The sequence below is a fragment of the Aplysia californica genome, unplaced genomic scaffold (genome assembly GCF_000002075.1).
Source record: "Aplysia californica isolate F4 #8 unplaced genomic scaffold, AplCal3.0 scaffold00038, whole genome shotgun sequence".
Taxonomy (NCBI): Eukaryota; Metazoa; Mollusca; class Gastropoda; order Aplysiida; family Aplysiidae; genus Aplysia; species Aplysia californica.
The window spans coordinates 1,572,651-1,586,407 of record NW_004797308.1 but is presented as its reverse complement, the minus strand read 5'-3'; the positions used below and the strand labels follow the sequence as shown (position 1 = coordinate 1,586,407).

The 13,757-nt window shown below is 38.4% G+C and overlaps 1 protein-coding gene across 6 annotated transcripts in view; it reads left to right on the top strand.

Moving 5' to 3' along the window:
* Nucleotides 1–13,757, top strand: part of LOC101858246 (nuclear pore complex protein Nup153) — a 148,071-nt gene that overhangs the window by 61,736 nt on the left and 72,578 nt on the right. For all 6 annotated transcript variants that reach the window (XM_013091512.2, XM_035973961.1, XM_035973960.1 and 3 more), the window contains 3 exons: nt 990–1,112; nt 7,758–7,814; nt 11,102–11,164. In XM_013091512.2, the coding sequence (XP_012946966.1) occupies nt 990–1,112; nt 7,758–7,814; nt 11,102–11,164 (243 nt within the window). The remainder of the gene's footprint in view (nt 1–989; nt 1,113–7,757; nt 7,815–11,101; nt 11,165–13,757) is intronic.

The following is a 13,757-nucleotide window of genomic DNA, read 5'->3' as shown; positions in this document are numbered from 1 at the left end:
GTGTGTGTGTGTGTGTATATATAAATAAATAAAATAAATAGTATGTAGTGTACTTATATTCTTCACATGAAAAAAAAAAAAACAACAAAAAACAAACAAAAAGCCCCCCAACAAATCAACGTGGTGTCAAGTGAAAAAGAGACGAAGGGAAGCTGAAGTGAAAATAAACTTTCTACCTCTCTAAACGTAAAGAGGTTCTTTTAAAAAAAATTAATTTTATTCCCAGTTTTGTGTTCGATATTTTATTCCAAGGTGGTGGACGGGTGTTTTTTTGATGAAAAAATGCAAAAATCATGGTCGCGATTTGCGAACCAAAAAATGCCATAAGGGCGCAATTCGTGGGTCACGGCCACGACAAACGCAGATGCTAGGTATACCACTGAAAACAGCATTTAGTGCTTAACCTGGTAAAATAACTGCCAGCACCGTACGCACTCATTCAAAAACACTGTAAAATGTTGAAATAGGTCACGAGATCCTGCCAAATAGATTGGGGAGTTTCCATAAGAGCGGATGACGCAGTCATTTCAATGCGTGCCTCCGTTTGGCATTTTCAGCATGGGTCACTTAAGATTTTTTCAAATTGCCAAATAATTTTTGCTAGGACGTGTAGAAATAGTATTTAAATGACATATGAAGAGATTTTGGGCATATTGTCTTTGAATTTGACCAAATTCTTGGTTGTGTTAGTAGAGTGTTTTTTAACTAATGTATATTTTTGTATTTTTCAGACTACACATAAAATAGTCTTAAATATAGTGTTTTCCTTTCATTATGACACATCCCAGTTTGTTATGTGGCTGCCACAGTGACCACATTTTTGGCGAAAATTAAAGAATTCTTCCAACATGTTCTTTATGTTTCAAGATACTGTTGTCATTAACAGCCAAAATACTAAAATCTAATAGTGCTTGCCTTAAAGTAAAAAATGTTCTTTCCTCCCTTTAATGCCTTTACCTTACATTCTTTTTTGCTCATGTTTTCTTCAGACATCATTACCCCTCAGGAAGCAAGTTAAAGCAAACAAACTGAACAACAGTTATCAAGCCACTACAAGTGCCACTGCTCAGAGAATCTTGGAAACACTGGACAGGATGTCTACCCCACTTGGAGTAAATGTCATTATTAGCTTTATTGGAATGTACTGACCCTTAGTTTTATTGTCAGACCTGTATGTGTTGTACGACAATTTTGACTTGGACCAGTTTTTTTTTTCAGCCCTGCTTTGCTGTTTGGGACCCATTTGTCTTTGGCTAACCAAATTGTGGATTTCAGCAAATCTGGGAATGGAAAGGTGCACTTTCTTTTAACATTGCGAGCAACATATGTTGATGAAGAAATCCAACAATACCGAATCTCTGAGGAAAAGAAATAGGTATCATGCAATGTAAGAATTCTATTCAAACAGGCTCACAAATGATATTTTCAACCCTCTTTTAATTATTTCAGGGGCTTTTGCACCCTGAATCCCTAATGGAGTGCTGTCCCTTCTTCTCCCAGCAGAATTTTCTTTACTTTTCTTTGTCTGCTGAGAGCACTGAGTAGAGAAGAATGGTTAATGTGTTTTCTGATAATGAAACCACATTCTTGATGTGTTACTTCTTTATGCTTGTGCTTTGCAGGATGAGTATGCCTTTAGCGGATCATCTGTATGATGAGATTGCAAAAAAAATGTCTGAACCTCTGATGAAGCACAAGTCCACAGTTCCCTAGTCTTTGAATATACTGATATACTGTATGGGATGGAAACAAATCATAAAAAAAGTTAATTGTAATGCTTTCAGAAGTTTGGATCTTGTCTAAATAACAGTCGCAATTATGGATAATGTTTTCATCCAACTTTTTGTTTAGTCTCTCTTAAAATAAAGCTTGCTTCTCTTGTACTTTCCTCTACTGTACAGTGGACCCCGGATTAAAGGAAGTGGTCAGACCTGATCTTCAATTTCGTTTAAACTGAGCGTTCGTTAAAGCAAACATGAGCTTTTTGTGTAGATACACGGCGCACCGGCAGTAGAATTTTAGTTGCCGCGGGGGGTTCCCCGCCGAGCGCCTTATCACGTTGGGGTCACGTCACGGGGGTTAGCTCTGTCGCCACTCTGTCTGGGCTGACTTGATTTTTGATACTTTTCAACATACATTTTTAGGTCTATCCTTGTATTTAGGTAATTATTTTTTAATGCACCCAAAGCACGCATTTCTGCTCGTGAGGACCCCCCCCCCCAAAAGAAAAAAGAACGGACATTGTAACTTGTCTGGTTATTTCGTTACGCACTGAAGTCGGCAATGCTAAATAGAAATTTTGTTGAGCAAGTGTGAATGAGGAAAAATTCTAATGTAAAAAATGGCATGACAAAAACTGTTGAACTTTTGGAACATGAATGACATAACTTTGATGCAGATACTCAGAAAAGATGGTATCTGCGCATATAATAGGAAGCTGTAATTTTTCAACTTTTTCCTTCCGGCACACAATTCGAGATGAAGTAATTCCTCCAAATACAACTTTATGTGTCTAATATAATCGTGAATATTCGCATATTTTCTCTAATGTTTATCAAAATTTCCCTGAACTCTATGAAAAACTAAAAAACAATTTTAGTGCCAGAATACATTTACAATGTAATACACGAACAATAACTCTTCACTCCATAAATTTCTTATTTTTCGTAAAACACTAAGTCTAGGTTTTGTAAGTTGCCTGAATAACAAGGATGACCTCTCATAATTGTGTTACAAGAATAATTTGTAGCTTTCCAGTGACACTGAATAAACACCAGACTTCCGGGTTTTATTTGCGTTTCTATGACCATTTGCAATAACTGACAATGTTCTGATTTCTTTACATTCATAAGTGTCCGCATGTCCGACACAAAAACTAAGAATGAATTTTTAGCCGTCATTATTTTTATTCCATACAAGAAGTTCCTCTCTACTCATGCATTAACACAGTTTTGTGTTTTTAAAGATCGCATAATACATCTTTCTTAGTTGTATGCAGGCTGCCACAGACACAGTATGATTCATGAACAAACGCAGAGTAACTTTCTCTTGTTTAATGGTAGAACAAGAGTTAACGCTGAGTGCCTTTAGTTAAAAAATGCAGATGTGCATCTTTCTTCTCTAATAACTTGACTTACTACTTGCGCAGATTTAAGAATTTTCATGGTAAAAGACATAATATTCATAGTCAGTTTTAACACAGATTTTGGAGAGATCTGTCGTGCCGTTTTTAAATAAATAAACATTTATTCATAAGTGTATAACTAAAATAGGACAAATTGGGGTACTCTACAAACACTTGTCTAGAACAAAAACTAAGGCGCAGAGAATAACCATTCTAATGCAGAATAAATTTCAAGACATTGAGCTTTTAGTACGTCCGCGTAATGGTTTGCTGTGTGGAATGGGGAAGAAGTTATATCATTTCAAACGTAGACAAAAATGCGAACTTCCTAGCCAACACCACCAAAGTCGCCCCAGGGCTCATTAACCCCATGACCCCGAGCGGGGGAGCTCCGGCGAGCTGCTTAGTCACGCTAACTAAAGGTAACAGAATCGGGGGGAAAAGTGACGCCGTGAATAATTCCAGGCACGAGCAAATAATTGTAGGTATGTATTCGACTTTCTCAATCAAAAGTAGTTTGGTTTCTTTACTGACATACTGAAGAAATGTTGAAAATTCCTGGGAAATATATTGAATGTGCAAAAGAGCTGATTCGCTTCAAATGCAACTCTGTGGCCTCTATTATCTATATATGAATTGTTTGCCGAGAAAAATATGTTGGTCTCTAAAGCCTAGCATATGGCAATGTTTGATTCCACAGTCCAGTGTGCAATCCATTATGTAGACTAGCTTATTGTAATTTTGATCACCAGCTGGGGAAGAAAAAATAACTGATGCGTTTGTATCTCTGTTAACTTTCCACGTCTGGATCGCTTGTGCCTCTTCCCCCCAGACACACCTGCACACACAGTCACACTTGTGCTGGCGGCCCATCCAATCCCAACACGTGCTAAGACATGTTCGTGCTTACAACATATGTGTTGGTATAAAGAAGGTGTCTGATTGGTCGTATAAGATATAAAACAAGAGGCTAATCAAATAATGGTTCACAATGCAGGTTCCATGGGGTCGTACTCGGTAACAGATAAGGTTCGTTGTGGAAGAAGAATGAGTGAAGCCACGTCAGCAGGGGGCTGTTCACCCTGCAAGCTACTCGGTTGAATCCGAGCATGCTCATTTATCTGTTACTTGAATCGGAGTTATTTTTTATTATTTTTAAGAATTAAAAAAAGGGGGGGAATCCCAACTCCTTTTGTTCAAACCGAGTTTGTTAAATCCGAGTTTGTTAAATCCGAGTTCCATTCTGTTGCATTTGGCATTGGGTTTGTTAATTTTCATTCAACGAAATATGTGTTAAATGATTGTCTTTCTGGTGGGATGAGTTATTGCTTTGGTTTTGTTTTATAAACATACCATGTTTTCTCTGTGCTGTCTAATGGTAGCTGTTGGAGCACTTTTCGAAAAATTATATTGTGACAGACATAATGGACAACAATTTTTTGTGTGGTCTGATCCGTTATGCTTCGTATGATGTAAACATCTGGACAGACTTCTGGTTTGATGAAAAACAATGTCTGAACCTCTGAGTGAAGCACCTCATAGTTTTACCATTGAGGCATTTATTTGTTTCTTGTTGGATGAGGCTTCCCTGTTTGCTTGATGTGAACTATATTTATGGTGCTTAACACATTACACCCAAACTCTCCCCGGGAATTTCCCTACACGCTCTACCCAAACTTGCCCGTAAGCGCCTGCTCCAACCAGGCGTCTTTAGAAACCAAATCTCGTCTTGATGTGACTCTGGGGCTGAGATTTCGTTTTACATTGTTATTGCAAAATGTTTCATTTTCCATTTGATACCAAAGCGAAATATTTCGGGCCAGTAGTTTTAGCATTGGAGTTGACCGAAGTGCGATCCCGTTTCCAACACTTCATAGGTGTTTCGACTTGTTGAAAAGCAGCACAATTGAGTTTGAAAACTGAAATAGCAATGGATTTGCACAAGAACAGGCCAATGACAAATCAGATAAATCAGATGTTGATGAAAATGTAGCAAGAGTTTGGGGCGATTCCCATTAATCAGATATAGAATTTAGATCTAGGGCCTCTCCGCGAGGATTGAGGGTGAGAGTGACGGGCCGGACACCCTGATTAAACTAAAGTTAGAACATTTCCAACAGTTTGTGCATATAAAGTTATATTTTTCTGAAACTACATTCATTTCTCTTTCTGATTTGTAACTTGTTTAGCATTTAAAAAAATATTTTTTTTAATGCCTGTATTTAGTGAGGTGGGTTCCTTCTTCTTGCTTAAAATTTGGGAATAGACTTCCCGCCCGCCCTTGGGTGTAATGTGTTAAATCATTTCAGCTGGCAGGCGTACATATTGGAGCACTTTTTGAAAAATGATATGAAAAATATAAAGGACCACAATTTGTTTTGTGTGGTCTAATCCGTTATGCTTCGTATGATGAAAACATGACGACAGACTTCTTGTTTGATGAGAAACAATGTCTGAACCTCTGAGTGAAGCACTTCATAGTTTTACCATTGAGGCATTTATTTGTTTCTTGTTAGACAAGGCTTGCATGTTTGTTGATGTGAACCATATTTAATCTGCTTAAATCGTTTCACCCGGCAGACTTACATATGCATAGGGCCAATGCGTTTGCCATGACTTGTTTATTTAACCTTTAGAGCGCTGACTTCTTTCCCCTTATATTTTCCCTCTGTGCTGAATTTATTTTTGAAAAACGCCATATTTGCACATACGCTTTTTTTTGGCTAATAACATTTTTATTTCTCAAAATTTCTAATAAAGGTAAGAATAAAAGTTTTAGAATATTGAAAGTTCTTTAAGAATATGTGAAGCAAAAAGTATTTTGTGACGTTATTGTTGTAGTAGTGGTGTTGGAAATAACTGAATAAAAACTGCCGGTTCATTAGATCTCTAGATCTAGACCCGAGTCTAGATGCTTCATAGGCCTACGTTATCACAAAGTGTTAGCTCTAGCATCAAAACCCCCGAAATCATCTTCCAATTCAAGGAAAATACGCGGAACATCTTCATCTGAATCTGATGCAAGAGATTTTCATGTTTTGTCGCGGGTCGCAATCTCGAATTTTCAGACTTCACTGTCATTCAACTTCAAAGTGATACAAAAAACTCCTCACGTCTCGATGGAAACCCGTGACAAGAAAAATGGCGGCCGAAATCAATTCTGCGTAGCCTACCAGCCAGCAGTATAAAAATTAGTACTTCGTTCTTTTCGTATATCGCGTTATACTATGCCAATGTCTATGGCGACCGGCGGTTCGCGATCAGCACTTAACCGAAGTTCGGGCCGTTGCTCTAAGGGTTAAAGAGACATAGTACGTATTACTATATGAAACCAAGATTTTATCCAAGTTTCCAGGTTTTCCAAAAGAATTACAATACCCTCTAATAGTCTATGATATGAAAAATATATTGCACCTGTCCTTATCCAGTTTGTAAAAATAAGTGAACCATTTTCATAGCTGCCAAGTAGTATGTAAAAAAACGTATTCAGTACGATTTTTGGGTTTGACAGTGCTTCCACTCTTCTGTATTTTTACGGAAATCCGTACTTTCAGCCAGTTCCGTACTTGTCCCTCCATCATTATCAACTCCCTCCGTAAAAAAAAAACTGCGACAGCGCAGGACTGCCGAAATTCCGTAGTCGCCTTCGTATCGTCTTGTATAAGCTACGGATATTTACGGTAATTCTCTCGGCAACAAGTTATTGAAACCTGCCAAATTGCACATTTCCTGCAATCGGCCATTGTACCGCTACGTCCCAGTCCCATTCATTCATTGCGGGTTGGTCGGCAGTACATTTTTTTACCTGCAGATGGATTAAAATCTGATGAACCTTTTGTGCCAATTTCCTCCTTTCTATCATTCACTCATTCCATCTGTCTATCTTAGGATTGTTGCCGCAGCTGGAAAATCTGCGCGTTGATCAAGTAAATTGACTTGTGATCTTAGACAGAAAATTACTGTCAGAAAGAAGCTTTTTTCGCAAATTTTTCAAGATCTAGAGAAATGATCAATGCGCAGCACGTGAACGCAATATAACTTGTAAGGGCCGCGAAGAAAGAAATACATGCTGATACGGGCGTGCCCACTACGCGTGGGATCGGCTGATCGCCCGACTCGGTCGCCTAATAAACAAACGCGTTTGTTTTCAGTTTCAGGCGATCGAGTCGGGCGATCGGCCCATCTAGCTATAGGTAAAATCAAGAATGATTCGAAGTGGTGTTCCGAGGTTGTTACAGGCGACATTCAGACGCCGCTCACAGCACAGCGGTCGAATGGATGCAGCGGAAAAACTTAGCGTCAGCGGCTGAATGGACGGAATCAGTTAAATAGTTTGAGCACCATGCGTGTGAAGTGAGTGTGTCGAGTGCAGGCGTTTTTTTTTACCCCCGCTCGCGAAAGCCGGGTCGAGACAAACGCACTGCCCACGGCCATCCAGGATGAATAAGATTAACTTCAGTGTCTTATAGCCATTGACTTGTTAATTAAGGTAGAATGTTGTTGTTGTTAGTGATCCAGTAGCATCTGAGTGTTAACTCTTCTGCATGATGCCATTTGGTAATAGCTGCATGTCTGTTCAAATTTTTTTAAAGGTAGAATCAATGTTCATAAATTGTGATTATATTATTTGCAGGATGCAAAAAAGATTCCTACAGCAGAGGCAGCAAACGACTCCATTTTGTCCTTTACAGTAAGTATTGATTGCAGGGTGACTGCTGGGGAATTTGAATAAAATTGCAGACCAGGGAATGCTTGGGGAATTTGAGGAAATCTGTAATTTGGTCTTGGAAAAACTGGTGAATATACATCGCCCCCAAAGTTTGAAAACCAAATCTGGTGTTAGGTACCACAAGCGAAATTTTTTTGGAACAATATTGATGTTTAGACCATAGGGGTTCAAATCTACTCTATAAAACAAGAACATTAAAAAAAGAATGATCAAAATCCATCAATAAACAATCGAGATATGGTATTTCAAAGTTTTCTTTTTTAACGAAAACTTTTCAACTGCGACTGTCACCCATGTTTGAGGTGTTCTAAAATACCTAGTGCATGATCAAATCAATGAAAACTTTGTTTTTCCCAGAGCTGTCAACACAAATATTGATATCTCTAAATCAAAGCATGTTAGAAAGACTGATTTCCAAGATATAGGCCTTCAAAAATTGAAAAAAAAAAACAACCAAAATTTGTCATTAAGAGCTCAGAACCCTATTTCAACCTCTTCCGAATTTGTCAAAACTGCCTCATTAGTGAAAATGTCAGGTGACATCTAAGTCTAACTAAGTCTAAGAATAAGTAAAAAGGCTGGTTGATTCAATAATTGAATATCCATCAATCTAGCCTTTTTTGTTACCAAATTAAATGCCAAACAATAGATCTACGAACATTTCCATCGGTAAACACTAACACCCGGTAACCCCCTTCCGAGTGTTTAGTAGTGTGCGATGACATGTTACTATAAATAGAACTCCCAGTTCAACTCTTCACGGCTTTATTCTTTCACTTTGTCAACCAGAGATGCTTAGATTTCGATGCATTTAGAATAAATAAGGTGTTCTTAGTTGAAAAGACTGCAAAAGACCATGAAGCGATACATTTGTATAGATCGCAATTAATTCACTATGAGGTGGTGAAATGTAGGTCGGCGTGATTCCCACCAAACAATAACAATCCATTCACACGGCAAGTGGTGGCCGATTAGTCTTGTTTTTCAAAACACGATATTCATAAGTATCCTAAAAGAAAATTATAACACTTACATAAATTGATGCAATAAACAGATCTATCGAATGTTTCTTTTACTGAACCATCATATAATCGTCTGCTGGTTGAGTCAAGTCAGAGGGGGTGGCAATGGGCGATGGAACAGCCGCAATGGCAGAATGACGATCTCCCGAAAGTGGTTGTAATGTTACCCTACTTCAGAAAAAGTAATTTTTCTACTTCGTGGAACGTAGTTGGCTTTTCTAAACACATAAACTAGATGGTAGAGATATCTAGGAATATGATCCTGGCAAGGATAGCCCGATTTGTGTCGAATTTCATTTTAAAAAATGCTTTCTTCGTCTTTACATCGTACCACTCATGTTTTCCGCTCGGAATAAAAACATAAACACATTTCCCGGAAATTCTCCTGAAATCCCAGGTTTTTATGTTTCAAACTGCAAGAAAATTTGATGATTCACGACTGAGAAATCGAAATTTAAAACAAGTACCCCCCCAAATCTAAGTGCGCAAAATTGCGAGACGGCCGATTAAAAACTAAATATATGCAATCATAAGTATCAGTTTCTCGTTCACCATGGAGAAGGAAAGACACAGAAAACAGTGGTATAATTTTTATTAGTGTTTACCAGCTAATAGTTGGATGAAGTTGTCCAAATCTGGCTCCAGCCGTAGCTGTCTGCCTTGAAAACGGCTCGCCTGCGGTACCTACTGGTGTGGTCATTGCGATTTTTGACACTTTTATTTGTATAGTATTCGTTCTACTTTCCCTGCTCTGAGAGTTCAAACAGCCACCTATGGCAGAAGTGTAGTGGGGTATCAGGGTTGGGAGTCACGATCAGGAAAAATCAAGATCTACTTTCAGTTCTGTTGCTTATTTGTCATTTTGCTGTTAAAGAAAAAAAAAAAAGATCATTGACTGAGTTCTAGATTGTCTTGACTCATGACCAAGACTGCTTTCGCATCACATAGCCTGACTGCTTTCGCCTCACATGACATGTGTTGGGGACCAGCAGGTGGGGTCAGTAAAGTTGTCTCTTGATAGTTCTAGCATCTGTGTTTGTCGCCGCCGTGATTTTCGGCGCAGCGAATTTTGCATTTTTCAACAAAAAAAGCTACTTCATAACATATTACAGATGTAATTTGATCCTTTTAAGGTGTCTGTGTATAGTTATTTTCATGCGAAGAACGTAGGTAGGCCTACATTACATACTATATTAATATTGCTGTTTGTCTTTTTATTTTTCCCCTCTTTGTTGTGTTTTAATCTGTTGAATTTTTGTTTTGTTTGTTATTGTTCTGATGTGTTGTTTTTCAATTTTTTTGTGTTTATATAGTGTAATGTCATTTATTTGATACTGTTCCTACATTAAAAAAAATATGACTGTTATGTTAGAGCGTGCCTCCACCCAATCCAAATACTGACAACCCCCCGGGGCAGTGCCACTGACTGTAGTGTAGTGTCTTTAGGCCATTCCCAAACGGGGGACATTTCTCGTTGAAGCACAGTAGAATTGTAAATGGGCTGATTCATCATGTCACGCTCATAACTGTGCCTGATCTACAACAGGGAATTGCTGCTTTTTCTTTCCTAATCCTTACTATTGTCATTTTCCTCTACTTCTTTTGTATGTTTGTCACTCTCTTGTGACCCGTTATTTCCGGGGTGCCTTGATATTCGTAGCAGACCTTGTGCTGTTGAAGCTAGAGAGGTGAGCAGAATAAGTCTGATTCCCTGTAAAGACTTCGTGTTGACACCCACCCATTGGCGCTCATATGACCTTATGCAGCTGCGAGCGCCGTAAAACCCTCTACTATAAAAAAATGAATACTGACACTGGCAGGCCCCTTGTGTGTGATTCCATAATTTACCTGTAACATCCTGTGCTTTTTCTTGAATTACACATGTTTACGATTAAAACGGCCAGTCTTCGGATAGGTGGACACACGCTCTTATTTGTTGATTTTTGTGGTTCTTTATGTGCTGTTCCAATTTTGATTTCATTCTGTTATGAAACCTTTTTATTTTTGCAGGTGGTAGGCGGGTGCTCTGGTGTGGTTTGCTTCTTCTTTTCTATCAAACATCTATCATCCTTATCTCTCCTTCTTTTTTATGTTTGTTACTCTCTCATAACACCTCTAATCTTCGGCACTTATTTGACCTTATTGTGTTGCAAGTGCAGAAAAACTCTTACTACAACTAATACCATCACTATCACCATTACAAATAATCTTTTTGTGAAATTTCAGCCCACTTCCTATAGACGAACATCCATTCTGGGAATGTCCAGTTCTGCAACAAGACCTTTGCAGGTGGGTAGATGTATGTAATTCCAACTTTGTTTCGAGTGGGTTTTTTTTTTTTAAGGCCCAAAGCACTTCTCAGAGAATTAAAAACCTTCACTGGGTGTGGCTTGTCATGTTTGTAGGCAAATAGACTGAAATTGCCCATCAAGCTGAAATTTTCGTCTTTATTTTTAAAAAGGGCTAAAATAAAATTTTATTTAAATAGAAATAGTAAAAAGTGCCCAAAAGTAACCAACAAATGATCTAGATCTAAAAGAATGTAAGATCTAATGTGTAGATCTATATCTAGATTCAAAGATACACGATTGGATATAGCTCGATTTTTCACCTCATATTTCTGTCAAAGTACCAATATATTCCTCCTTTCAAATCATTAAATTGCTTTTTAATTTAAAAGAAGCGAAATTCCATTAAGATCAACAAATAAATAACCCTTGCGAAACTGAAACACGCAAACACATTCTTTCCGACGCCATGCAAAGTTGACTCAGATGGCATTTTGAGAACACCTTTATTCAAAGACAGGTGCGATGAAAATTGCAGTATTGTCAATCCCAAACGTTGGTCTAAGGACATGAAGGCTTGAGATTTGCTGTTGTAACAACTTTTCAAGGCTATTTTCCAAATTCTATACAATATTTTTTGTAGACATAGGAGTGTTTGGTCTTCGGGCGATAACATAGAGAACGCCAAAACTTAAGCGGGTGAAAATCGACACCGACAGGCGCCAGTCGGTGTCTGCTTGACTCCACATAGAGGGCGCCTATTGCCGATCCCTGTAAGTTCGCGATGCATAGATCTACATGTACTGTTGTCTAGTCTCCCTACATCTACTGTATCTAGAATCTAGTTCTAGATCTTGAGTGATTACAAATTTACAAGAATGGACTCGTCGTTCGAGAGGGGGAGAGGAGGAGAGGGGGAGGGGGAGAGAGAGAGAGAGGAGAGAGATTGTCTTCCCGCGTCAGCTAGAATGTCATATAAAATTGCAATATTATGTCATAAATGTGTCAATAACAAAGCTCCCTCATATCTAAGTGATCTCATCCCGATTTATGTTCCATCTAGATCACTAATATCAGGCGATCAGTATCTTTTAAGAGTTCCTAGAAAAGGGGGTAAAAAATTTGCTGAAACATCGTTCGCCCACCTTGCTCCGTCAGTTTGGAACTCTCTTTCCCAACCCTTGAGACATACAATATCTGAGTCTAAATTTTTAAAAATATTAAGACATTTAATGACATCTTTGTTTTTTGTCTGTAGATTCATGTTCAATACAGTGTTATGTAAATGACTATGTATCCATTTATGTATTAATTTTGTGAAATGCATTGTGTAGATAATTTTATGCTCATTTCGTGACGATGTGTAAGCGTGCGCGTGTGATAAGCAAGTAGATGTGCGTGTGCGTGTGTTTGTATGTGTGTGTGTGTGTGTTTGGCGTACATGTGTGTGCACATGTGTGCGCACATGTGTGCGTGTTACTGCTATATGTTCGTGAGTGTGTATGTGTGTATGAGTGTGTATTTTTGTGTTTGTGTCGCGTGCGTGAATATTGTTCGTATATGTATTTATGTAAAGCGCCTAGAGCTGTGTTTACACGGGAGTGGGCGCTATAGAAATGGTCTTCATTATTATTATTATTATTATTATTGTAATTCGACATCCATTTTGACAAGACACGACACAGCCAGATAGTAGATCTCTAGACGCACAACACAACGGACAACTACACAGGCCTCGTCTCTTCAAAATCACACACTCCACTGACACAATAAAACCTAGATATCTAGATCTAGATCTAAGAAAGAAAAAAAAAATTAATTACACCACAACACAGCTGGTATTGATAAAGCATAATTTTTTTGAGGAAAAAACCCACTATTTTTCTTAAATATTGCTTTACACATTACACCGTAAGGGTCTGGACGGGAAGTCCATTGTTAGATCCTAAGCAAGGGGAAGGAACCCACCTCCCGTGAATACAAGCCTTTAAAAAAACACATTTTAAAAATACTAAACAAATTCCCAAAATCCTGAAAAAATAAAAGTAAAAAAGAAAACTGAATGTAGTTTCAGAAAAATATAACTTTATGTATGCGCAAACTGTTTCACATGAAGCTACAGCGAGCATGTAGCACATCTCTGTGATTGGCCGAAATATAGATGACGTATTTCAGCCATCTATTTTTGTCGTCTCGCGGGGTTTCCCTCGCCACTGTTCGCGCCCGCTTTGTCACTGAGCGGCGAAGAGAGGTTAGTTTCACCGCCGACTGTTTGGTGTGTGTGTGTGCGTGTGCGTGCGCGTGTGCGTACGTGCGCAACTGAGGAAAAGCGAAATTCATTCAACAAGAATTCCTGAGATTATTTATAAAAGATAACACAAATTAATACACCAAAAAACCCCCAAAACAAATTAAGCAAATAAACAAGAACAAAGGGGTAAAAATGAAAAATGGTAGGGGGAGGGCTCTCTCTCTCTTTCTCTCTCTCTCTCTATCTATCTATCTATCTCTCTCCTTCTCTCTCCGTCTTTCTCCCCCTCCCCTTCTATGTCTGTCTGTCTGTCTGTCTGTCTGTCTGTCTGTCTGTCTCTCTG